The sequence below is a fragment of the Scyliorhinus torazame genome, chromosome 22 (genome assembly GCF_047496885.1).
Source record: "Scyliorhinus torazame isolate Kashiwa2021f chromosome 22, sScyTor2.1, whole genome shotgun sequence".
Classification (NCBI taxonomy): domain Eukaryota; kingdom Metazoa; phylum Chordata; class Chondrichthyes; order Carcharhiniformes; family Scyliorhinidae; genus Scyliorhinus; species Scyliorhinus torazame.
Window position 1 is genome coordinate 92592544 of NC_092728.1, and position 27156 is coordinate 92619699.

The 27156-nt window shown below is 43.8% G+C and overlaps 1 protein-coding gene across 2 annotated transcripts in view; it reads right to left on the bottom strand.

Moving 5' to 3' along the window:
• cfap77 (cilia and flagella associated protein 77) overlaps positions 1–27156 on the bottom strand; it is a 296201-nt gene that overhangs the window by 50726 nt on the left and 218319 nt on the right. For both annotated transcript variants that reach the window (XM_072488586.1, XM_072488587.1), the window contains 2 exons: positions 18261–18366; positions 2764–2865 (listed from right to left, as the gene is read on the bottom strand). In XM_072488586.1, the coding sequence (XP_072344687.1) occupies positions 2764–2865; positions 18261–18366 (208 nt within the window). The remainder of the gene's footprint in view (positions 1–2763; positions 2866–18260; positions 18367–27156) is intronic.

Sequence of the window (27156 nt, forward strand, 5' to 3'; positions counted from 1 at the left end):
CGGTGACGTTTCCTTGTTGTTTAATGGTTCGTGTGTTCTGTGGAATGTTACGTGGTTAATTTTCAAATCTTTGTTACTGTTGACCGTTTAATAAACAAAATATTCTCAACTCTCAAGTGCCTACTCCAACTATTTTGTTCAACACAAAGAACTAAGTAAACAAAATCAAATGAACTGAGGGACAAATTAAAGAGACAGTCCCTTAAAGGGAAACTGCCTTAAACAAAAAGTGAATCACAAATTAAACTTACCACATTCAACCAAAATGTGATTAAAAAGGTCAGTAAGGCACCCTAGCCCCTGTGGTGTCCCAAGGGCATGAAGGGTCTGAAGGGCGCCTTATACAGCGGCTGATCCCTCTCCATTGTTACCCTGCCGCGAAGTGAAAGAGGGGCAGACCAGTCGGTCGGACACCCCCTTCTATCTGGACCTGTTGATGACAGGCTTTGCCAGGCTGTTCCTGTTTTATTTTCCCATCTTTGCTTTGGGCGTTGTATTTTTTTGTAACTTTGTTGTGTTATTTTATAACATGTAAAAACTCAATAAATATTCTTATTAAAAAAAAATATGGATGCAATTTTCCCTTATTTCATCTAATTCTGGCTCAGGCAGGATACGTGGCATGCAGCTTGATGGCCACATAGCCAGTTTTACTCGCCATACTGTGCAGTACTTAAAAGAAAGTAAATCTGGAGGCGTGGTGCACACCGGGATGTGCCGGGGGAAGTGCTGGGGCAGTGCCGGGGGCAGTGCTAGGGCATGCCTCCCCCCCCCAACCCCAAACCCCCTGAGCACTGCACTCACCTGAACTTCCTTGAGAAGTCTGTTCGCCAAGTGCACGCCTTGGGAGACCAGTCGTGATTCACACCATTCTGTCATCACATGCAACACGAATGGATTTCCTGACGGGGTGCGGATTTAGGCACAGGGGTCTGATAATTATATGTTAACATACTCAAATGATGTCCCCCAACTTTCAATGTCAGGAAATGCACCCCATCACTGCCAGGGGGAGGGGACAATTGCATCCCATATTTATGCTGATGTAAAATTAGTCTTTGTCATTCTTTCAATATTTTTTGCTCCTGTCGCCGAACATACCCAACATGATCGGGGGCAGAAACCCTCGGCCATGACCTTTAATAATATACGCCTGCAGTTCCAATTTTCATTCCATGGGGATGGTCTGGATTAGAGGTTGGGCCTACTGCCCTGGAATAAGTGCAGAAGCTTCCGCATGCCTGGAAGGCCTGCCTTTCTGCTCTGGCACTTTGTTCAACTCAATAAAAAAATTATTAAAGCCAAGAACAGACCTCTAGCCCTCACCCCCCACATACTGTCCAGGCCCCATCATGCCAACTATACCAACTCATGCCTCCCCACCCACCCCCATGGTCACTCATACTCCTTATTCTCCCCACATCCCCATGGCCCTTCACAGCCCTATGCCAACTTTCTGCCAACTCATGTCAATCATGCCCCCCACCCCTCATTTTTGCCCATACTCCCTCCATGCCAACGGCACCATGAACAAACCTGAGGAAACATGCTGAAATAAAAAAAGTTATATCTATTGATGACATCATTATTTTAAAGAAAGAAACCTCATTGATTAAAAACCATTCAATATATAAAAATTCCTTCAGCTACCCTCTTACAAAGGAGGTCAATCAAACTGCTGTTTGGAGCTGTCAATCAAACTGCTTACCTAACAGGCACCGAACTGTGATAATGTTAGTTTGGAAAATCAGTCCCTGCAATACAAATCCTATAATGATAACCATCAGGCTTATGATAACAGACAAAATGAAAAAATTATCACTGACTTTTCTTTGAATTCGAGATTGATTTTTTCCAATTCAAAGCCTTGGGTTAAATCCATTGACAAGTTTGACAATTCCAATGAGTTCCTAACAATTCCAATGAGGGTTGACAGTTCTTTAACAGCTTTGACAGTTCCAATGAGTTTTGACAGTTCTTTGACAGCTTCAATTAATTTATGCAAATTTTACACACAATCATGTTTACTTTTAACAATCTAAAGGACCCTTACCTCTTCACAGATGTTTTAGGAACATATCCAAAGGGGTATATTACCTCTCCAAATGAATCACTAAGTTCAGATTAGCTCTTACCTGGTCTAAACTGTAAACACTGGGCTTCACCCTCCTGGCCTACCAAAATACCACTTCAGTGGAGGCAGCTGATTATTTAAATGGACAGCTGCCGCTATAAAACACACCAGGTGTAAAACCCAGCCCTACTCTAGTCCCGCAATCGCCAGAACAGGAAATGCCACATTCGGGGGCTGGTCTTAGCATTGTCGGCTATTTCTGCTATTTTGCCACAATGGAGAGCCTCTCCCTCGGAGCAAAAATCTGGGCCATTAAAAACACACTTGAGTTTGTGGCCTACTCATGAGCAAAGCCACCAATAAAATGAGTACTATATTTATTAGTTATAATTATTATTTAAAATAGTTCAATAAATCACTTTATATTATCTTCACATAAACATCAATAAATAAGTGCTGGATTATGTGCAACTTTATGTTGTGAATTCATGCACCCGTACTGGGTTGTTACTGGACATATCACATAAATCCCTTTACCAGGAACTTTCCTTGCATCTCTGTGAGTTGTAGTGGAAATGAGGATCATACATTAGTTCATTCTTTAACTCACTGCATCACCAAAGAAAGAAGTAATGAGTAACAGGCATAGTAGCTTTAAAAAATATAAATACAAAAAGCAACCAGCTCACCTTCTGGTAGCGCTTTGGATGCACTATCGGTGCAGGGTCAACTTTTGGCACAGCTTTGCTCAACACTGCTGCCCGGGTTTGATAATTCTTTACGAGCGTGACCTACAAAAAAAAAACTTGGGGACATGAAAACTACTAGAATTAGAATTATCACTATCAAACCAAACTCAACTGTTTTAGTCAACACGAATATGTCTGTCCAATGCAGATTAGTGTGCAACAAATGTTATGTTAATTCAATGTAATTCAGCATATTAGTATTTTCTGAATTAACATTTCTACAGGATATGTGTATTTTGATTAAAATGTTCTATCATAATACAATGGATAGAAACATATGTTCCACATAAACTAAAACAGTGGAATTTCTTCCCCAGCAAAATTCATGCTTTTGATACAGTACAGTTATGATAAGAATCTGGCAGATATTCACCTGAGATGTTGCAATGATGAAATCTTCCAGGTATGATTTTTTTAAAAACTGGTACCAGACTAGAAAAGGTGCAGTCACTCCAGCAGCACATAGGATTGCTAATGTGCTGACCTATTAGGTATAAGATGCGAGTTTAAATGGCTCTCAGCTTCCCAGCCAGCAGAATGACAATTTAAACCATGTTTTAGGGAAGGCAACTAAGAAAAGCCATTTTGCACAACAAGAAAAATCTGAGGCTGGGTCATCCCAAACAGTTTTTTTCTCACCCGCCTGTTGATGAGTAACAAGCTAATACCGGTAAAGTCCAAACACCTATTTGGCATTAATAGTACATGGGAGGGAGAGGATACAGGTAAATAGATGGCTAGTGTGTGGTTCAGAATAACACCAACAGCATGGGTTCAATTCCGTTCTGGCTGAGGTAGGCTTGCAACCTGCCTCCTTGCTTTGCTCATGCTTGCTACGGACTGGCGTCCCTCAAATTATATAACCAATTGTCTCTGTCTAATAGCGAGAGAGGCCTATGGTCCCTCGTGGATTATGGTTAATTACCTGCCTACCTGCATGGGAGAAGAGAGAATTTTCTATATTTGATAACATAGAATTATTCCCAGGTGCAAGGGTACGTGATGTCTCGGATCGTGTTTTCCGGGTCCTTAGGGGGAGGGGGAGCAGCCCCAAGTCGTGGTCCACATTGGCACTAACGACATAGGTAGGAAAGGGGACAAGGATGTCAGGCAGGCTTTCAGGGAGCTAGGATGGAAGCTCAGAACTAGAACAAACAGAGTTGTTATCTCTGGGTTGTTGCCCGTGCCACGTGATAGTGAGATGAGGAATAGGGAGAGAGAGCATTTAAACACGTGGCTACAGGGATGGTGCAGGCGGGAGGGATTCAGATTACTGGATAACTGGGGCTCTTTCTGGGGAAGGTGGGACCTCTACAGACAGGATGGTCTACATCTGAACCTGAGGGGCACAAATATCCTGGGGGGGAGATTTGTTAGTGCTCTTTGGGGGGGGGGTTTAAACTAATGCAGCAGGGGCATGGGAACCTGGATTGTAGTTTTAGGGTAAGGGAGAATGAGAGTATAGAGGTCAGGAGCACAGATTTGACGTCGCAGGAGGGGGCCAGTGTTCAGGTAGGTGATTTGAAGTGTGTCTACTTCAATGCCAGGAGTATACGAAACAAGGTAGGGGAACTGGCAGCATGGGTTGGTACCTGGGACTTCGATGTTGTGGCCATTTCGGAGACATGGATAGAGCAGGGACAGGATTTGATGTCGCAGGTTCCGGGGTTTAGGTGTTTTAGTAAGCTCAGAGAAGGAGGCAAAAGAGGGGGAGGTGTGGCGCTGCTAGTCAAGAGCAGTATTACGGTGGCGGAGAGGATGCTAGATGGGGACTCTTCTTCCGAGGTAGTATGGGCTGAAGTTAGAAACAGGAAAGGAGAGGTCACCCTGTTGGGAGTTTTTTATAGGCCTCCTAATAGTTCTAGGGATGTAGAGGAAAGGATGGCGAAGATGATTCTGGATAAGAGCGAAAGTAACAGGGTAGTTATTATGGGAGACTTTAACTTTCCAAATATTGACTGGAAAAGATATAGTTTGAGTACAATAGATGGGTCGTTTTTTGTACAGTGTGTGCAGGAGGGTTTCCTGAAACAATATGTTGACAGGCCAACAAGAGGCGAGGCCACGTTGGATTTGGTTTTGGGTAATGAACCAGGCCAGGTGTTGGATTTGGAGGTAGGAGAGCACTTTGGGGACAGTGACCACAATTCGGTGACGTTTACGTTAATAATGGAAAGGGATAAGTATACACCGCAGGGCAAGAGTTATAGCTGGGGGAAGGGCAATTATGATGCCATTAGACGTGACTTGGGGGGGATAAGGTGGAGAAGTAGGCTGCAAGTGTTGGGCACACTGGCTAAGTGGGGCTTGTTCAAGGATCAGCTACTGCGTGTTCTTGATAAGTATGTACAGGTCAGGCAGGGAGGAAGGCGTCGAGCGAGAGAACCGTGGTTTACCAAGGAAGTGGAATCTCTTGTTAAGAGGAAGAAGGAGGCCTATGTGAAGATGAGGTATGAAGTTTCAGTTGGGGCGATGGATAGTTACAAGGTAGCGAGGAAGGATCTAAAGAGAGAGCTAAGACGAGCAAGGAGGGGACATGAGAAGTATTTGGCAGGAAGGATCAAGGAAAACCCAAAAGCTTTCTATAGGTATGTCAGGAATAAGCGAATGACTAGGGAAAGAGTAGGACCAGTCAAGGACAGGGATGGGAAATTGTGTGTGGAGTCTGAAGAGATAGGCGAGATACTAAATGAATATTTTTCGTCAGTATTCACTCAGGAAAAAGATAATGTTGTGGAGGAGAATGCTGAGACCCAGGCTAATAGAATAGATGGCATTGAGGTACGTAGGGAAGAGGTGTTGGCAATTCTGGACAGGCTGAAAATAGATAAGTCCCCGGGACCTGATGGGATTTATCCTAGGATTCTCTGGGAGGCCAGGGAAGAGATTGCTGGACCTTTGGCTTTGATTTTTATGTCATCATTGGCTACAGGAATAGTGCCAGAGGACTGGAGGACAGCAAATGTGGTCCCTTTGTTCAAAAAGGGGAGCAGAGACAACCCCGGCAACTATAGACCGGTGAGCCTCACGTCTGTAGTGGGTAAAGTCTTGGAGGGGATTATAAGAGACAAGATTTATAATCATCTAGATAGGAATAATATGATCAGGGATAGTCAGCATGGCTTTGTAAAGGGTAGGTCATGCCTCACAAACCTTATTGAGTTCTTTGAGAAGGTGACTGAACAGGTAGATGAGGGTAGAGCAGTTGTTGTGGTGTATATGGATTTCAGCAAAGCGTTTGATAAGGTTCCCCACGGTAGGCTATTGCAGAAAATACGGAGGCTGGGGATTGAGGGTGATTTAGAGATGTGGATCAGAAATTGGCTAGCTGAAAGAAGACAGAGGGTGGTGGTTGATGGGAAATGTTCAGAATGGAGTACAGTCACAAGTGGAGCACCACAAGGATCTGTTCTGGGGCCGTTGCTGTTTGTCATTTTTATCAATGACCTAGAGGAAGGCGCAGAAGGGTGGGTGAGTAAATTTGCAGACGATACTAAAGTCGGTGGTGTTGTCGATAGTGTGGAAGGATGTAGCAGGTTACAGAGGGACATAGATAAGCTGCAGAGCTGGGCTGAGAGGTGGCAAATGGAGTTTAATGTAGAGAAGTGTGAGGTGATTCACTTTGGAAGGAATAACAGGAATGCGGAATATTTGGCTAATGGTAAAGTTCTTGAAAGTGTGGATGAGCAGAGGGATCTAGGTGTCCATGTACATAGATCCCTGAAAGTTGCCACCCAGGTTGATAGGGTTGTGAAGAAGGCCTATGGAGTGTTGGCCTTTATTGGTAGAGGGATTGAGTTCCGGAGTCGGGAGGTCATGTTGCAGCTGTACAGAACTCTGGTACGGCCGCATTTGGAGTATTGCGTACAGTTCTGGTCACCACATTATAGGAAGGACGTGGAGGCTTTGGAGCGGGTGCAGAGGAGATTTACCAGGATGTTGCCTGGTATGGAGGGAAAATCTTATGAGGAAAGGCTGATGGACTTGAGGTTGTTTTCGTTGGAGAGAAGAAGGTTAAGAGGAGACTTAATAGAGGCATACAAAATGATCAGGGGGTTGGATAGGGTGGACAGTGAGAGCCTTCTCCCGCGGATGGAAATGGCTGGCACGAGGGGACATAGCTTTAAACTGAGGGGTAATAGATATAGGACAGAGGTCAGAGGTAGGTTCTTTACGCAAAGAGTAGTGAGGCCGTGGAATGCCCTACCTGCTACAGTAGTGAACTCGCCAACATTGAGGGCATTTAAAAGTTTATTGGATAAACATATGGATGATAATGGCATAGTGTAGGTTAGATGGCTTTGTTTCGGTGCAACATCGTGGGCCGAAGGGCCTGTACTGCGCTGTATTGTTCTATGTTCTATGTTCTATATTTAGAAATCTTTAGAAGTTACTTATTTTCTTTGTTGCAGGCATTCCTCAGAGCCATTTTCCCTGAGTGCGGCTCTTGATGGCATTGGCTGTGGAAATCATTGTTGGTGTTGGGACCACCGGTCCCATACCTGCATGTCACAGAATTCTTAGAGTGCAGAAGGAAACCATTTGGCCCATTCGGTCTGCACTGGCTCTCCCATACCTCCAACGTCTCTCCAAAACCCCACACGTTCTTCCTTTTCAGATAACAATCTAATTCCATTTTGAATGCTTTAATTGAATCTGTCTCCACCAGGCAATACAACCCAGACCTTAACCACTCACTGTGTAAAAAAGTTCTTTCTCAATTCGCTTTTGCTTCTTTTGCCCATTACTTTAAATCTGTGCTCTCTCATTCTCGATCCCTTCAGGAGTGGTAACAATTTCTCTCCACCTGCTCTGTCCGGACCCCTCATGATTTTGAAACCTCTATCTTATCCATGTTGCTATTGTACCTTTATTCCATGAGCTATAACTTTGCTCACAAGTATGTTGTGCGGCATTGTATCAAACACCTGTTGGAAGTTCATGTACACCATACCAACCGCATTTTCTTCATCAACCCTCTCTGTTATCTCTTTCAAAAAAACTCCAGCTAGTTAGCTAAACACGATTTTCCCTTAACAAATTCAGGCTGGCTTTCTTTAATTAACTCAGATTTGCACCAAATTGTTTCTGCAAGTTTCCCCACCACCCAAGTTTAACTTACTCCATTGCCAACCTAATTCTTAAGATACAATGATCACTGTCCCCTCAATGTTCTCCTACTGACATTTGATCCACTTGACCCACTTCATTCCCAAAAACCAGCGCCTCCGTTCTCACTGGTCTGGAAACCTATTGATGTAGAATATTTTCCTGAACATACTTAAGGAACTCATGCCCGTCTCTGCCCTATATACTAGTGCTATCCTACACCGTATTAGGATAATTGAAGTCCTTCATTATAATTACGCTACAAGTTTTGTACCTCTCTAATTTCTTTGTAAATTTGTTACTCAACGGCCTTCCCGCTAGTTGGTGGTCTGTAGACTAAACAAAGCAATTAATTGCATCTTTCTTGATCCTTAACTCTAAACACATGCCCTCTGGGCATAATCTTTCTCCAGCACTGGACCTATTGGAGTTCTTGGCGCTGGAGGTGAAATTCTCCCCCAAACTCGGCGGATGATGGGCTCCACAAGAGTTGGGGGTTGTTCATTTTGCATTTTGGAGAGCTGGTTACTGTCGACCATTAAGGGGGAAGGGGGATGGGGAGTTTTCTTTTATTATGTAGGATGTTGAATATGTTGGGTATGTTTTTTTTGTTATTGTAAAATGTAGAAAATTGGAATAAAAATACTTTAAAAAACTTAAGACATTCCTGTTAAGTAACACCTCAGTTTTTCTTTTTGTAATAACTCCAGGAGACGCGGAGTGAAAGGCCAAACTGGTTTATTTTAAACTGAAAATAAAGCCACTACTGCGGCACACAAAAGAAACGTCCCAGCCTAGGACTATCGGGAACTGCCCACTGGGTCTGGGAGTTACATTTAAAGGTCCCGCTGTTATGGGCCAGGGTTTAGAAAACACCAAAGTATATCATGGAGTTCACATAACCTACAACTGTTTATGGATTTTGGTTAGGATGAGCACAAGAGCGTGCCTTTCAGGTGTTATTCAACAGAGTTCATGGGGCTTTTAATCAAAAAACAAGTTTTATTCTACAAATTTAGTTAACATTTGTATAAACACACACAGTAAGCATTTTTATCAACTACAAATATAAAAACCCCACAGAGCTACAGTAATCTATGTATAACCCTTAATGAACTCCCCCTAAACTGTTCCAATTCAATAACAAAATCCAAGTAAAACCAGGAACCCCTTTTCAAAGGTATGGTCCAGCACACGGCTTTCTTACTGTTATAAGACTTGTTAGTGATATTCTTGTTCCCCATTCCAAACAGCAGATTTGTATTCCTTCCAGAATGCAATTATCTCTTTTAAGTTATCAAGCAGTCTGGAAACAGCTTTTAAATGAAGATAGAGAAACACTTCTTTCAACCTGTGCAGTTCAAACCAGTCCAAAACTCAAAGCGAAAGTAAAACCCAAAGCCATAGCCCAGCTCCATCCACACAATGACATCACTGAAGCCATGTGATAAGACAAAAACATTTTTTAAAGGGAGACTCTCATGACACCGCCAACAAGCCTCAGATGGGCAGACCATGGGAACTCAGATTCTACGAAGTCTATGGAGAGATCATTCAGCGATTCCCTGTGGTCCTTATGAGAGTTATCACATTCCTCCCTCCTCAAGTCTGAATCATACCTCTCACTCCTGTGGCAATGAGGCCTCTTTCATCGCTTGATACAAGGCCTCGAGTCGGTCGCGGGTGGAGCCGTGTCGGGGGGGGGGCGTGAAGTGGACTGGGGATCATTGCTTACTTGTTGAGCGCCGAAGGGCCTCAGGCAGAGGCTCACCTTTGATGCTGACCTCTGGCGGAGAAATAATCTCCTCAGTCTCCATTTGGACTCGGATTCTTTATCGTCGGAGGAAATGACTCTCAGGCCCCCCATAGGCTGAGTCTCTTGCCAGAGGTTGTCGCAACAGACGTCATGGACCTCGTCTTTCCTGAAATAGTCTCCGCTCGAGTGGGTTCCCTGCTTCTCAGGTAGTCCAGGTGTTTTTACATGGCCTTCCCTTGGACTTTGACTTTGTACGGAACTGAACCAGTCTTTTACAGCATGGCTCCTGGGATCCATTGGGAGCCATCTCTAAAGTTCTGTCCACAGACAACATCTCCTGTTCTGAAGGTCCTTTCTGGTCTTCTAGTGTCATAGTCCCTTTTGGGTCTCCTGTTTTGACTTCATCTTCTCTCATCAAGTTGGGAATCAGCAAGCTGTGTCTGATGGGCAGTTGTCATCCCATTAACAATTCCGCTGATGCGACTCACATTATCGTGTGCGGCGTGGTTCAATTTTGTATCCAGGGAACCAGCTGTTCATTCATTCTGGTTTTGAATGTTTGAACTGCCTGTTTTGGCCAGGCCTTTAGACAATGGATGGTACAGAGTTTTTCGGATGTGTATAATGCCATTTGACTTCCTTTATTTTTCTTTTGCCATTCGACTTCATGAATGTCTGAAATTCTCCACTGGTAAGGCAGGTACCATTATCAGATACGGGGACCACTGATATGCCTGAGTACAGAAACTTTGCCCCATTTTTCTATTGTTGCTTGAGAAGTCGTGGAGGACATACAATGTACTTTCGGGGCTGGTTTAGCACAGGGCTAAATCGCTGGCTTTGAAAGCAGACCAAGGCAGGCAAGCAAGCACGGTTCAATTCCCGTACCAGCCTCCCCGAACAGGCACCGGAATGTGGCAACTAGGGGCTTTGCACAGTAACTTCATTTGAAGCCTCCTTGTGACAATAAGCGATTTTCATTTCATTTTTCATTTCATGTCCTTCTAACCATTTTGAGTGGGGTTGACCAGAATAAGGAACATCGATCCCAAGAATGGGCCAGTGAAATCCACGTATACCTGCACCCATGGTCCTCCTGGCCATTCCCTTGTCTGCAAAGAGGCCAAAGAACTTCTTGTTCTTCTGGCACAAGGAGCACTGCTTCACCAGACTCTCAATGTCTGTATTGAGCCCAGGCCACCTGACATAGCTTCTTGTGAGCATTTTCATCTCGAAAACCCGGGGTATCCATTGTGTTATTTTGTCAGAATTGGACTCTGACTTGGGCAGGGCATGGCTACTCGGGATCCCCATGAGATGATACAATCTTCTACACTCAGCTCTTGTTGTTTAGTGAGGAAGGACGTCATGCCATCCGTGGGGTATCCTCAGATTCCACCACTGGGGATCATATTAGGCATGTATGAGGCCTACTGGGTCCACATTTAAATCTGCTTCGCGGACACTGGAAAGGTGTTCATAGAATTTACATAGAATTTACAGTGCAGAAGGAGTCCGTTTGGCCCATCGAGTCTGCACCGGCTCTTGGAAAGAGCACCCTACCCAAGGTCAACACCTCCACCCTATCCCCATAACCCAGTAACCCCAGCCAACACTAAGGGCAATTTTGGACACTAAGGGCAATTTATCAAGGCCAATCCACCTAACCGGCACATCTTTGGACTGTGGGAGGAAACCGGAGCACCCGGAGGAAACCCACGCACACACGGGGAGGATGTGCAGACTCCGCACAGACAGTGACCCAAGCCGGAATCGAACCTAGGACCCTGGAACTGTGAGGCAATTGTGTTCAGTAAGTTCAAAGTCCTGATGACTTCCAAAGCCAGCAGAGGGGCCAAGCTTGAGGGCAGCAGAGGCATTTCAGGGTCTCCCCATTGGCAACGTGTGTTTCTGGGTGGTGGTCACGAGAGTATTCATTGCTGCCAACAATATGCCCAACATTGGATTCGAGCTGAGGAGATGGGGGGAATTGTTTTATCCTCTTTGAAAAGGCCCAGCAGAGGTTTATGGTCTGTTATGATTGTGAAATGTTAGCCGTGGACATATGGGAGAAATTTCTCCACCCCAAAAATAACAGCCAATCTTTCATTTTCGATCTCAGAATAGCTTCTTCTGCCAAGGTTCTGGATACATACGCTATAGGTCTCTCTCTGCCATTGTCCAATCGATGGTAAAGAACTGCCGCCAATCCACATGTTCTCTCTTGGAGTTGTAATGAGCCATGATGTTTGATGCTGCTTCACCTTTGCGAAGGCTTCATCCTGTGGTGCCTGCCACAACCATTTCTGGGTGTTCTTTTAACAGTGTGTGCAAGTGGCCAAGTTTGGGATAAATTTCCTATCGTAGTTTACGAGTCCTAGGAAGGATATTGGACGGGATTCTCCAACCCCGTGCCGGGAGGAGGGGGGCTCGAATCACGTGACGTCGCTCCGACGCCGGTCCGCTGATTCTCCGGCGACCAGAGTAACGGCGCCAATGGCGCTGGCGTGGTACCGGTTGGGGGCCGCTCAACATGGCCCCCCTCCCCGGCGATTCTCCGTGCTCGACGGGCCAAATGCCCGCCGAGTTTGGCCGAGTCCCGCCGGCACCGTTCACATGTGGTCCTACCCGGTGGGAACTTGGCGTTCATGCTGTGGGGGCCATCCTGGTGTGAGGGAGGGGGGATCCGACTCCGGGGGGGCCTCCATGGTGGCCCGGCACGCGATCGGGTCCTACCGATCGGCGGGCGGGCTTATCCCCGGGGGAGGCCTATGTTCCTCCGTGCCGGGCCCATGTTGTCCAAGGGCCAGCGCGGAGAAGGCAACCCACGTGCATGCGCGAACTTCGCCGGCCGTGGCACACATGCGCGAACTTGCACCGACTGCGCCCATAAGGCACTCTAGAGCTGGAGCTGCATAAGGCACTCTAGAGCCGTGCTGGGTCCGTGTGGCGTAGGATCGCTGATCCTAGGGGGCAGATGACACTTTCGTAAAACGCTCTGGCGTTTACGACGGCGTTAATACTTAGCCCCAGAATCGGAGAATCCCGCCCATTAATTCTGGCGTATTTCACGAGATCGGTGCCCCTGTGATGGCCTCAGCTTTATACTCCACAGGTTTTTTTATTGCCTCGGTACCCTAGGTAGATCATTTTGGCTGCCTGGAACACACTTTTGTCTCGTTTGACATGAACACGTGTCAGAAAATCATCTGAAAACCCCTCCAGGTTTGTGAGGTGCTCTTTTTTCGTGGTTCCTGTGATTAGCACATTGTCTAAGTATACTTCCACCTTAGGTAGCACTTGGAGAATGTTTTCCATCATGCGTTGAAAAATGCTGCATGCATCACATACTTCCTGGATGACTTGTCGAATTCTAGCGGGGGCTATACATGGCTCATATCTAGTTTGATGAAGGTTTGACTCCCTGCCAGTTTGGCATATAGATATTCTATACGTGGCATGGAGTACCGATCTAAACATGAGGATTTATTAGCCATTAGTTTATAGCCCCGCAAAGGTGGACCGACTTGTCGGGCTTGAGGACGGGGACTCGGCGAACTGCACTGGTTGTATTATCCCGAAGTTCTCTAAACGATCAGACTCGGTCTCTACTTTGGTCAGTAAAATGTATGGGACTGGCTGTCTCCTGAAATATTTGGGTCGGGTGTCAGGGTCCACATAAATCTTTGCCCTTGCTCCCTTCATTTCACCAAGGCCTTCTTGGAATACCTTGAAGTTTTATCAATGGCCTTGCGCAATCCACCAATTCCTAGTTTAAAAGTTTGTAGCCAGTCCAGACAGGTCCGCTGGAGCCAGTCTCTGCCCAAGAAGCTGGGTCCTGTCCTCGTACAACTATGAGCAGGAGTCAGGCCATCAGCTATCCATAGGTGACCAGGGTCATAGTCGTCCCCATAATCTTCAAAGGTTCCCCTGTATATGTGGCCAACCTGGTCCTGGTGTCTTGAAGGCTCAGAGGCAAGATGCCCATTTGGAGACAGCAAGGTCTGTTCCCCGACGATGCAGATAGCAGCTCCACTTCCATTTCCAGGCAATGGCCGTTGACCAAGTGTGTTATCTTTATCATGGCATCCTTAGGGGCGATGATGCAGTTTAGTTGCATCATTCCATCTTCTACGGGCTGATAGACTTGCAAGACCCAGGCCTGAGGTGGTTTTGGCTTCCAGTCTGGGCAGCACACATACTGCTGATCCTGGCAGCCTTGCCTGGGTTGTGTCCTTTAGCCACACTTACAGAAGCTTTGCAGCTGACACTTGACGTCCGCCGGGGGGGGGGGGGGGGGGGGGGGGGGGGGGGGGCTTCCCTGACACTTATAGGGTTATCCCGGCATCATTGGAGATGCCAGAATATCTGGCTGAATGTTGAGTTAGTGGTCGGTGAGGCACATTGGAGCCTTTCCTGGGAATGCTGGCTTTTCAGTATGAGGGTCCTCCCTGTACTAACTCTAATGAGACCCACGGGTGTGACCCAATTCATTTCCCCATGGGGCTATTGAAATACGAGCTCCCCCATTGATAGGAGGTGGCCTATCAACTAGGGCTCGTGAAACCAACACTTAAAGGTTGGCTGGATTGGGACCAGCATGATCAGTGGTCCCAGTTGGGACCTATGTGCTATATGCTGTGTTGCAGCCACTTCTTTTGATTAGAAAATAAACCTTTGTTTGGATCACCTTCTTGGGTCTTCTGAAGATTTTATATTCTCCTGCCCTCCCCCAAGCTTGCGAACACTACTGTCCACCATCATTTGGAGTTCTTGGGCCCCTTTCTCAGAGCTCTTCGAGGATAGTGCTAATTCTATAACTCTTTTGATGTCTAGGGTGGGGTCTGCCAACAATTATTTTGTATCACGGCATTATGGATTCCACACACTAGCCGGTCCCATACCCTCTCGATGAGGGATGGGGCAAACTCGCAGTATTCTGCCACCTTCCTTAATCTAGCCAGGAATTCTGTCGTGGGTTCCTCATGGGTCTTCCCAGCTGTGTTGAACCTGAAACGATGGAGGATTATGGACAGCTTGGGTCGTAATAGTTCTTTACTAGATCCATAAGCTTGTTGAATATTTTAGTGTCAGGGGCTGCAAAAAAATGCCAGCTTGGCACCTTGGCAGTGCCAAGACCAGCTGATAATGCCACATGGGCACCTTGGCAGTGGCAGCCTGCCATTGCCAAGGTGCCCAGGTGGCATTACCAGCTGGTCTTGGCACAGTCAGGGTGCCCAGGTGGCACCAGCAGTGCCAGGCACCACCCTGTCCAAAGGGCATGCAGCTCAAAGCTCTGATCCCCTGGGAGACCCCCCACAAGTGCCGTTCCATCTGGTCCCCGGTTGTCTGAGGTCTCTGAGGTGACGTGGTTGAATCCCAAAGCCTCAAGTACCTTGGGAATCTGCACATTAGAGTGAGGCTAACTATCTCGCTCAAATATGCAGATATGCTGAAAATTGATCCTGCCCATTGTGGGTGAGATTTACATCACAACGTCTTGCGAGATTGCGTTGAATCTCGTGAGGCGTTGCGAGCCGGTTAAACCCCAGGAGGGCGGTCTCCTGGCTTTCAATGGCCACGCTACGCCGTGGCGAGCTGCTTTTCCGGTGCAGCGTGGCTGAAATGTAATATAGTGAAGATCCAAATTGATCCTAGATATCAGAGATGGAATTTTCTGTGTTATTCTTCCTGACAAACACAAGCCTAAAAGATCAAGTAACTTTGTACATAAGTGAGTTATGCCCGTAAGTACAATATGGCTAAAGCGCGTCATTCTTTTAAGATCCCTCCAACCAAACACATCTCCCCTTATAATGATGACCCTACCTCGATTATAGGCCACTGACACAGATTTCCTGCAATTGTGCTTGCTCAGGGAATCTCTTCAAATTTCAACCAGATTTCCAAGCATAGCCGAAAGCAATAATTCTTCCAGTGTCTCATTGCAATATTCGGGTTTTGGAAAAATTAACCCCACTGAGACTTGCAATGTATTTTCTATTTCTTTTAATGCATTTTTATGACATTTGGGTTTATTAACAAAGAAATATCCTTCAGTCGGGCCCCGATGAACATACTCAGCAATATTTGCAGCACTCTCCTTGCCTCCATCAGCAAAGTCTCATTAAACATTGAAAAACTTCAGATATTGCATGTTCTTCAACATGTTGTTCCTAATTGAATGATGGATCAATGAATTGAAATCTTAATTTTCATATTTAAGGAAGGAATATGTGCACTTTCTTTGGGCTCAATTGTTTAACTCTGATTTATATTTATTTGTACATTAAATAGAATTCAAGAGATTGGCAGGAAATTTGAGTGTAACTAATTGGACATTGGCCAGATGAGCATATTTTCCAGTCCAACTTCCAGATTGCTGCCATGGAGGGAAATAAAGGTTTTGCACTATCCAAGTAGCACACAAAGTAAATGCATTTTGAGGAAATATTTTTTAAAAGTTAAAGTACCGAATTGATTTTTTTCCATTTAAGGGGCAATTTAGCACCTGCCCTGCACATCATTGGGTTGTGGGGTTGAGATCCACACAGACACGAGGGGAACATGCAAACTCCACATGTACAGTGACCTGGGGCCGGGATCGAACCCGGGTCCTCGGCGCCGTGAGGCAGCAGTGCTAACCACTGCACCACGTGCTGCCCTAGAGGAAATAATTTCAATATATTATACAGATAGTAAAGAAAAAAGCCTACCCTCTCTTATTAACTATTCCGATACAAAAAGGGGAGGAAATCTGAGCATCACAAAGATAGGAAAATGCATCTGTTAGTGATACTGTATTTCTAAGGTCTTTGGTTAGGATTTGTGTAATGGGCTAATAAGTGTAGAAGAATATGTGACTAAGCTCCAGGCGTACAAAGGGAGAATGACTACCACGGTCCTGCAGGTGGTATTTTTGCTGTTATACTGTTTATGTTATAATCAAACTTAACCAAAAGTTCAATCTGGCAGAAGTATTCTGAGCAGCGCTGACTGATTTTTGAAATGATTTCTTGCTTCACCTGATAACTGCTATTTGAAGGGAATACATATTTTCCGGGCTCAGTCATGGGTTCCAGTAAACAGCAGAATAGTTTATTTGGGTGTGATTTGTCGCAATTCACAGCTCATCTTTTTTGTTTTCTAAATACATGGTAAAACTCATTTTATTAAAAGGAAACACAGTTCTTCTCTTGAAACAGCTGGAGTAAAGCAATGTAATCAACTTTCTGGGGTGGCTAACAGTTAAACATCCCCTGTTGCAAGTCAGGCCCTACTTAGCATGCTCATCATGACTTCAAGTCCTGTCCTTGCCTGTGACACATTTCTGACCTAACAATCTCCAGAAACACTGGTTTGGCCTCAACGGGAGTATTGCATACAGATCTTTAGGAAGGATGTGAAGGCATTAGAGAGACTGCGGAAACGATTCACAAGAATGGTTTCAGGGCTGAGGAACTTGATTTACGTAGCTAGATTGGAGAAGTTGGGACTGTTCTCCTTGGTGAAATGAAGGTTGAGGAGATTGGATGGAGGTTTTCAATATCATGAGGGTCTTGACAGAGTAGATGGGGAGAAACTGTTCTCACTGGTGGAAGGATTGAGAACCAGAGGGCACAAGAAGCAATGGCAACACGAGGAAAAATCTTTTTCACACACCATTTGTTTAGGATCTGGAATGCAGTGCCTGGGAATGTGGTAGAAGCAGGGTCAGTTGAGACTTTCAAAAGCAAACTTTGTTGGGCCATGGGGAAAGGCATGGAGTGACATGAGATGAATTGCTCCTTCAGAGGGCCATCACAGACACATCTGGCCAAAATGGTCTCTTTTGTGGTTCTATGAATCTAACATGGCCAGTAACGAATTAAAAAATAAATTTAGAGTACCCAATTCTTTTTTTTCAATTAAGGGGCAATTTAGCGTGGCCAAGTCACCTACCCTGCACATCTTTGGGTTGTGGGGGTGAGATCCACGCAGACACGGGGAGAATGAGCAAACTCCACACGGACAGTGACCGGGGGCCGGGATCGAACCCCGGTCCTCAGCGCCATGCGGCAGCAGTGCTAACCACTGTGTCGCCGTGCCGCCCGTCAGTAACAAATTCTAATTATCTGGTTAACACTAAGGTGAAGGATAATTATGGAGGAAAGTCATGCTTTCCAAATCCAATAATACTTTCAGCTCGCAGACAATAGCAGGATCTCTTAGACTTCAAAACCTGCAAATTTGAGTATCTGCGGAAACCAAAGAGCTTATCTGCCAGCTGGAACATAGGCCATAAAGGAACACGTGTGTGTCTACACACACAAAACAGACATGGACGCATATGCTATGTCACTTAGATTTGGAATCCAGTCCCAGGTAGTTCAATTATCTTGTAAACAGTGTCATGGAAAATGTATATACCTGCACTAGAATGTCCAGGATTTAATCTCTCTCTTTCTAGAATGAGATTGGAAGGTCAATCGGAATAATGCCACCTGGATTACAGTGCTGTAATGGGAGGTGTGACCAGTATTTTGTAAATATATACCACTAGCTTGAGCTAAGCTAAAAGCTGCACACAAACCTGATGAGTTTTTTTCTTCTTCTTGATGTTGTCTCTTACTTTTTGCTCGTCTAACCATTCCTTCTGGAATTTATTCTCCAGCAAGTCAAACATTGGGGTTGAGGTCCTGGGGAAAAATGTTATAAGTCAGTAAGTACCTTAAATTCACTATTATTCTACAATTAATTATCCCCCCGATGATGAGAAAAGTATGACTAGAATTTGGCTACTTTGGAGAATAATGCGAAAAAGAAACAATAGGCTTGTTGTGCCCATTGTCTATGAATGGAAAACTCTTGTAAAATAAAACCTATGAATAGATCTGATAGGGTAGACACAAAGAAGATTTCTCCACTGTGGGAAGACCAGAACTAGGGGCATAAATATGATAGTCACTAACAAATCTAGTAAGGAATTCAAGAGATATTTCTTTAACTAAAACATGGCTAGAATGAGCAACTCGCAACCACAGGGAATAGTCGGGGTGAATGTCATTGATGCATTCAAGGAGGAGCTGGATAGACGTTGATAGGGTTAGATGAAGAGGATTGAGAGGTAATTGATGCATTCAAGGAGGAGCTGAATAGATGTTGATAGGGTTAGATGAAGAGGATTGAGAGGAAGCACGTGTGCAGCATAAACACTAACATCAACCTATGGAACTAACTGCCTTTTTTCTCTTCTGTTTTGTTTTATACATTTAGAGTACCCAATTATTTTTTTCCAATTAAGGGACAATTTAGCGTGGCCAATCCACCTAACCTGCACATCTTTGGGTTGTGGGGGTGAAACCCACGCAGACACAGGGAGAATGTGCAAACTCCACACGGACAGTGACCCAGGGCCAGGATCGAACCCGTGTCCACAGCGCCGTAGGCAGCAGTCCTAACGACAGTGCCATCATGCTGCCCCTCCCTTCTGTAAATACTTTGCAACTTTGGTAATATTTCATAATATCACTATGTATATCAATACATAGGCCATATAACAACATCCACTACTCCTCACAAATGTGAAGCATTTTGGAATGTTAAAATTAGATTCTCTATAAGTCCAAGTAGTTATTTATCCCCTCAATTCTTTCAGCTGTGCTTAACATTGCTTAGGATATGCAAAGAAATGTGATTTTTATTCTAAATTTAATTTTCTTCTTATGTAAAATAAATAGTCTTTGGATCACTCTTTACCAAAATTTTAAAAATTATTGTTAAACTGATTTTAAATTATTTTAAGATAAATATATAGAACTGATATCAGGCAAGGATTTTAGATAATGTGAATGACAAGTTGGACAGCTACCCAGGAAGTGTGGGGTAGAAGAATCCTAGTCTAATTCCTGGGTAACTACAGAATTGACTGCCTGACTGGCTCAGCTCAACCAGAGCAGTGAACCCCTCCTCTCCTAACCTGATGGTGATTGCAGCTTCATAGAAGATCCGGGTCAATATCACAATGATCACTCGGCAATACACTGTGTGGTATGTAATTTGTTAAAGATAATAGATCTAGGAGTGATTATGAATTAGTAATCTCACCAAGGGTCCCTACTCTGAGCCTGAATCTCTGGGTTAGAGTCCCACCCCAGGACCTGCTGGCCAAGGAAAGTGTGTTCATAACATGGCCAGACAGATTGAGTGTCAACCTGCAACTCTATCCGACATGCCAATGGTGTAAGAGTGAGAGAGTCTTCTGGTCAGCCATGCTTGATGCAGAGTGGTATTTACTCCCCAAACAGGATAATGCAGTGGCAACTCACCATTAACTATGGAAGAATTCAAGCTCACCAGGTGCTAGCCACTTGTGTGCGATTGTAAAAATGAACATTCTAAATTTATTGCTGATGGGGAACTTAATTCTGGAAAGATGGCCTTTTAATGAGCATGCATTACATACTAATGCATGCAAAAGGGCTTCCTGGCATTGTTCATCAGGAAGCTCAACCTGATGAATAAATAGTCTTTGGATTACTCTTTACCAAATTTTAAAAATTATTGTTAAACTGATTTATAATTATTTTAAGATAAATATATAGGACTGATATCAGGCAAGGATTTTAGATAATTTTAAAGATTTGAAAGTTCTAAGAACAGGAACAGAATTCCTAATGTTCATACCAATGTCAGGAAACTGATTTTAGACCGTATACCAAATTAAGTTCCCCCGCCCACCAAATCGCCCACTGCTGGTGTCATGTGAGAGTACCTTTAAGACATGGATGTTTAAGCAATGTATCTTTAAGAAAACAGTGATGTCAGAGAGTGGGTGGAGCTGGGCTTTAGATCAGCCATTTTGCAGTTTTAAGTTTCAGTTTGAAAAGAGCTTGGAGTGTCTGTGTTTGCAGTGAGCTGGATCTCTGCCATGAAAGACTATCTCTGGATCATTTGGATGATTTAAACTCATAATAGTAAAGCCTTTAACCTGATGTGATTCTGTTTAAAGGTGTTAAGTCTCTTGGAAGTTTGAAGGAACATTTTGAGGAATTATTTACTGTTGCAATATTTTCGGAGTTATCTTTGAAGTAAGGGGTGTGAAGAGATCCAATGTTTATTTAAGGTGTTAAATTGAGTTCATGTAATAAACATTGTTTTGTGTTTAAAAACCCACATGTCCATAATTGTAATCCCACACCTAGGGAACAAGCCGTGTGCTAGGAAAAGCAACAAATACATTAAAGGGGGAGGTTGGTTGAACTCCATGATACATTTTGGGGTTCTGAAAACGCCTCGCCCATAACACTGGTGGGACCGGACGTTTCAGGTCAATGATAACTCTTCAGCATTCCTGATAGAGCGTCATCATTGACTTGAAATATTAACTCTATTTTTCTCCACAGTGGCTGCCTGACATGTTGAGCTTTTTCTGTTTATTCAGGTTTCCAGCATCTGCAGGATTTTGCTTTTGAATCTCATCAAGAGGTCTGGCTGATAGATAAACTAATGGTGTATAATTTGAAAGATTTATAATTGCCACCTGAGCTCTGGAATGAGGTTTCATGGTGAAACTATTCCAGGATAACTTTTATTGTTCTAAAATAATGGTAGTTGATTTTGTATGTAATTGCCATTAAGGTGAGGTTAGATTGTGAATCTAGCATCGTTGTGTGTGCAGCCGTTGGCTTAATCAATGATGTGGTGATCTGTGAGAGCCAAGATACCCTATTCAATCAGGAGGCGTAATCGTTACGAATGTATTGATTAATGATATGCAGTTGATTACTAGAAACACCCGAGTATATAATATATTGATGTTGGAGTCTCAAGCTTCAGCTCCAACCATTGAAACAAAACATTTAGGCCAATATGATAGTCAACATTTTCTCTGTATTGGAACTGCTTTGTAGATTTATTTGCTGTATTTCTGAAAAAAGGTAAATACAGAGTTAAAATCTCTTTTTTTTAATAAATAATAGATGGATTCTGGACCAAACAGTAAATAAGTTAATGTATCTGAATGAACATAAAAAAGCTAATTTATGGATTAAAAATGTTTTTTGGTTCAGTACACTTCCTTAATTCCATTATTTTATTCATTAGTAAAGGTTTACAGTAAATCTTTTTGCAGATGTATATTAGAACAAATATACGCATATTTTTTAAATATGCTCCAGGAAATAATCTCCTATTTGAGTAGTGAAAAGTCACTATTACTGCAGCAGGAGTGCTCATAATGAAAACAGTAAGATGCATTCACCTTCTGTACTTGCATGGAGAAACTCAAAATCTGCCCATGGTCCATTCTATCTGATTCACAGCTGGGAGAGTGTGCAATGCTGTAACACTGTCCCTTTGGGGCCAGGTACATAATACAGGTTTCCACCTGCATGCTTCTTTTCAGTTAATTGTTCCCTTCTGGCCCTGTCTGTCTGTACTAACAAGGACAGTAGCAGGATGGTAATTGAAGTACTTAGCAATACACACATGAACAGGATACTGTGACTAATTAGGGAGGGGTGGGAGGGCCATTGGGCTTTTTAATTGTTTGTGGTTTATGGGAAAATTTTAAAACGTTGGAGGTTAAAATATTCAATAGGGGCACGCAATGATGTGCTCCCGGATTGTATTTTGAAAAGAAATCTGCGCACAATATTGAAGCGAATATTGTGCTGCAGTACAAGTACTGTGGATCTATTGATACCAACCAATTGTGCTGTTCCTTGCTGTCAAAAAATATTTTTGGTTTGCTGATGCCAGTACTTCGGACTATTCTTGTTATATTAACAGCAGGAATAATATCAAAGCTGGTGGTGAAGGATAGATAAGAGTTTGCAATGACAAGAAAATACTGAAGGTCCTGTTCTTTTAACATTCTCCAGAAATAATCATTTTCGTAATCGTGCAGATTGGATTTGTCAGCCGATAGCTTTCATGTCCCCGTCCAATGTGTGGGCGGCACGGTAGCACAGTGGGTAGCACTGTGGCTTCACATCTCCAGGGTCCGAGTACCGGCTTGGGTCATTGTCTGTGCAGAGTCTGCACGTTCTTCCCGTGTCTGCGTGGGTTTCCTCCGGGTGCTCCGGTTTCCTCCCACAGTCCAAAGATGTGCAGGTTAGGTGGATTGGCCATGCTAAATTGCCCCTAGTGTCCAAAAAGGTTCGGAGGTGTTACTGGGTTACGGGAATAGGGTGGAAGTGTGGGCTTAAGTGGGGTGGTCTTTCCAAGGTTCGGTGCAGATTCGATGGGCCAAATGGCCTCCTTCTGCACTGTAAATTCTATGTTTAGGCAAAGGCAGACTTGAACATACTTGTGCAGTGCAGTACTGAATAAATGGTTGCCGTACCCAGGTGCAGTCTTTTAGATGACAGACGGCCACCTCAGGTTCCACAAAGGTTCCAGCAAAGGGTTCCACAGCACTACTGAGAAGGAAGTTTTCCCAGTGTCCTGGCCAACATTTATATCTCAATGAACATTACTGAAATGGATTATCTGCTTATCTATCTTACTCATGTTTATGGGACTTCGCTGTGCAAAGATTGGCCATTACAACAGTGACGTGATTGAGGTGACATGTTTTACATGTCCTGATGTCATGAAATGTGTCATATAAAATATGAGTTTTATCTTCCATTCCACCAAAATAGATGAACAAGATGGATCTTTTTTGTTTCGGATTCTGGGAAGACCGATGGGTCACGTTTATCACACATATATGATGCAATGGCATGTAACATCTTACATCATGTGGTCGAGTGTTTATAGGACATTCAACAATAGTATACATTTATACATAGAATTCCTCACATGCATGGAAGTGCCTCTAAGCACTTTACCAAAAGGAGGAAAAGTTGCAATGCAAGGAAAGGGCGAGAGAAATATAGAGACTAGGGGAAAAAACTGAAACCATGGTCAAAGAGGAAGATTGTCAGGATGTTTCTGAAAGCAGGAAGGGAAATGGCAAGGCAGAAAGGATTGGGTAGGAAATTCCAGCAGGAACAATTGGCAAGTCCAAATGTGCAGCCCCAAATGGTGGCATGGAAGGAGGAGAGTTGAAGAGACACCAAAGATGAAGGAGCAGGGCTGCCGCAAGGATGTAAGAAATCACTAATGCAGTGAGGCTTTGATGTGATTTGAAAATAATGAGAAGAATTTTGGAATTGTCACATGAGGGAAGCCAGTGGAGTTGAACAGAATAAGAAATATGGGATTTAGCATGGTTATGAGTTTGGGCCGCAGTATTTTGGATAAGTTGAAACTTAGGAAAGGTTAATATTCATGACAGGAAGGTGTTCAGGATAGGTTTCTGTAACACTATGTCCTCTGACCAACAAGGTGGCAGATCATATTAGATTTAATGATGCGTAATAAGCCAGATTCGCTTTATAGGCTAATAGGGCATGAACATTTAACTAATACTGAATACAATATGATTGAGTTAAATGTCATGTTTGGAGCAGAGAAACACAAAGCAGCAACTAAGCTAGATTTAGGTAAAGCTGATTTAAACAGGATGAGATAGAGGCTGTCTACAGTAAACTGGACAAATATGTCCTGGGGTAAAATGACAGAAGATCAATGGGAGATGCTCAAAAAAGGAATTGAATGTGGTACAGAAACAGGTTATCCTGCTAAGGGACAAGAACCTCACTTGTCAAGAAATCCACAGACAACTAAAGAGGTTAGGGACAATATAAAACTAAAAGAAAGAGCATACAAGAATGCAAAAAACTCCACACAGATCTTAGAAAATAGGAAAGAGACAAGAAACAGAAAATGGTGAGGTAAAGAAAGCTACAAAAAGGGAATATAAAAAGAAACTTGCAAGGGATATCAAAATCAACACAAGATTTTACAATTTTATTAGGAAAGGTTATTAACTAAGTGATTGGTGAATATTGTAATAATAATAATCGCTTATTGTCACAAGTAGGCTTCAATGACGTTACTGTGAAAAGCCCCTAGTCGCCACATTCCGGCGCCTGCTCAGGGAGGCCGGTACGGGAATTGAACCCGTGCTGCTGACCTCGTTCTGCATTACAAGCCAGCTGTTTAGCCCACTGTGCTAAACCAGCCCCAGTACGGATTCATCTTCAGAACCTGTGTAATTTATGAGTAATGTAAGGTTTTATAAGTTGTAATAAGGTTTACTAATAGCAGCAAATGTTAGCAGGAGTAGTATTTTTTTATTACTTATAAATTAAATAAGAATAAATAAATTAATTAATTGACAGGCAGGTGATGTGTTGCAACTGCAGAATGTTGGAATTCCTGAACACCGAGGTGATCCAGGTAAAACACGTCTGCAGTAAGTGTCTTATGGAGTTTCGGCTCAGAGTCATTGAGCTGGACGCTGAGCTACAGACCCTATGGTACATAAGGGAGGGCGAAGGTTACCAGGAGGCAGTCACAGCCCTTGGATAGGGTCTTCCAATTTGGTCAGTGGTCAGAGACAGGAGGATGTGACTGTGAGTGAGGCAGGTATGGGGATCCAGAAGGTAGAAGTGTAGGAGCCTCAGCCTTTGTATTGTCCAACAGGTTTGAGGTCCTTGTACCCTGTATGGAAGAACGTGGATGGATGAGTAAACTGACCATGATACAGAAAGCCATTCAAATGGGGGAATGTAGTGGTAGCTGGGAACAATATAATCAAGAGGATAGGCATAGTTCCCTGCAGCAGGGGGAGAGTCCAGATGGCTGTGTTGTCTGCCCAGTGCCAGGGTTCTGAACATCTGCTCTGGGCTGGAGAGGTGGAGGATTCAGTGGTTGTGGTCGCAATGGGAGGGGAAGGATCCACTGCTTGCGGCCCATGTAGGTATCAATGACATAGGTAGAACTAGGAAAGAGGGTGCATGAGCAGCTAGGTGCTAAATTAAAAAGCATAATCTCAAATGTAATAATCTCTGGTTACTACCTGAGCCAGGAGCAAATTGTCATGGGGTAATTCAGATCAGAGAGTTAAATGCATGGCTCAAAGATTGGTGTGGGTGAAATGAATTTTGATTCATGGGGCACTGGCACCATGATAGAAATCAGCTTTTCTGGTTAGCTATAGATGAGATAGATAAAAGGTTTAATTGAGAAATCATTTGAGAGTAATTGACTAAATCATATTAACCATGAGAGTGAGGAAAGCCGACTAGCTGGGACCTAATCAGATCAGACTCTAAATTTTCATATTTTGCAAGTTGCTCGAGACTGGCCAGAGAATCCAAGGCCAGTGACAAAAGACTCCATTGTATGCAGATGCCTTCCCTGGCCTGGACAGGTCCGTTTCTATGGTAACAGTCAGTCAGGGTCATAATGACTTTTCAAAAACTGTGTTAATCTAATTAATGTTAGAGGCATAATTGGCAAGCCAGGGTATGGAAAATTACACCAAAACATTTATCTCTTAAATTGACAGACAGTTTGGTCGAATTGAGTGAATTATAAATTAGTTGAAGCCAATCACAGCTGTAAAGAAGGCGAAAGATAATGATCTTCTTAAAAATCACTTGTCGGGATGGAAAAATCCATTCTGGAATCAATCTAACTTCTTTCTGAAACCTATGTCTTTGCTGCTGCCTTTGCTATCGCCATTTTTCTTTTGTTTAAATCAATCAGTAATTTTGTACTGTGTATCATGATTTGAAGAATTACCACAATTTTTATTTTACACTCATCCACCTTATTCGTTAAAGACAATCAATCTGACCAAAGTTTGTATTGCAACCAAGAGTTTACCAGTGGACACTAAAGCTGACAATAAAGTTCACCAAAACTTTGTCAAAAAACACAGCCTGAATTTCTGTTATTTGGGAACTAAGAAGGGAGAACGCATATCCAGGGTTCCGAATAGACAAGAGATCCATCAACTGGCGGTGTGAGCAGCTCCACGCCAACTGACAACTGGTGCTGCGAGACAAAAGTAGGGAGAAGGAGACCAAAGACCGTGCCGTAGGTGAGAGTACAAGATACCAAATTGTTAACGACGAGGCCCGAAGGCAGAATCAAAGACAGAACTTTGACTTTGATCCGAAGATCGGCGAGACTGAGGTAAGAAATCACCTTTACCTCATAAAGTCTTAAGTCGCAACGGCTCACGGAACTTCCCCCTACCAACAAAAGAACCTTAAAAGAAAAGAAAAATGTGCAATTGGGTGAGGGTGCAAATCTATTATCATCGTCTTATATCGGTGTAATTTGGTATATGGTACGGCGCTACAGGTATACGAATTACGACCTACGACTCACAGAGTCCACGATTTGCGGCCCGGGTCAGAAACCTATTCAGAAGATTTATGTGAGACGAGAGTCCAAAGTGCTACCGGAGTCCTTCTCCTACATGTGAGCGTGCTAAATCAGATGTCCCCCCTGCTTCCAAGGGTGGAGCAGAGCTCCCTACAACCTCTTAAGGGCAGCTGAGCTCCACCAGACGTGTCTACTGATGATATGTTCGGACATCTTAAATCTTCTATTAATCAGCAGTTTAATTTGTCCGACGC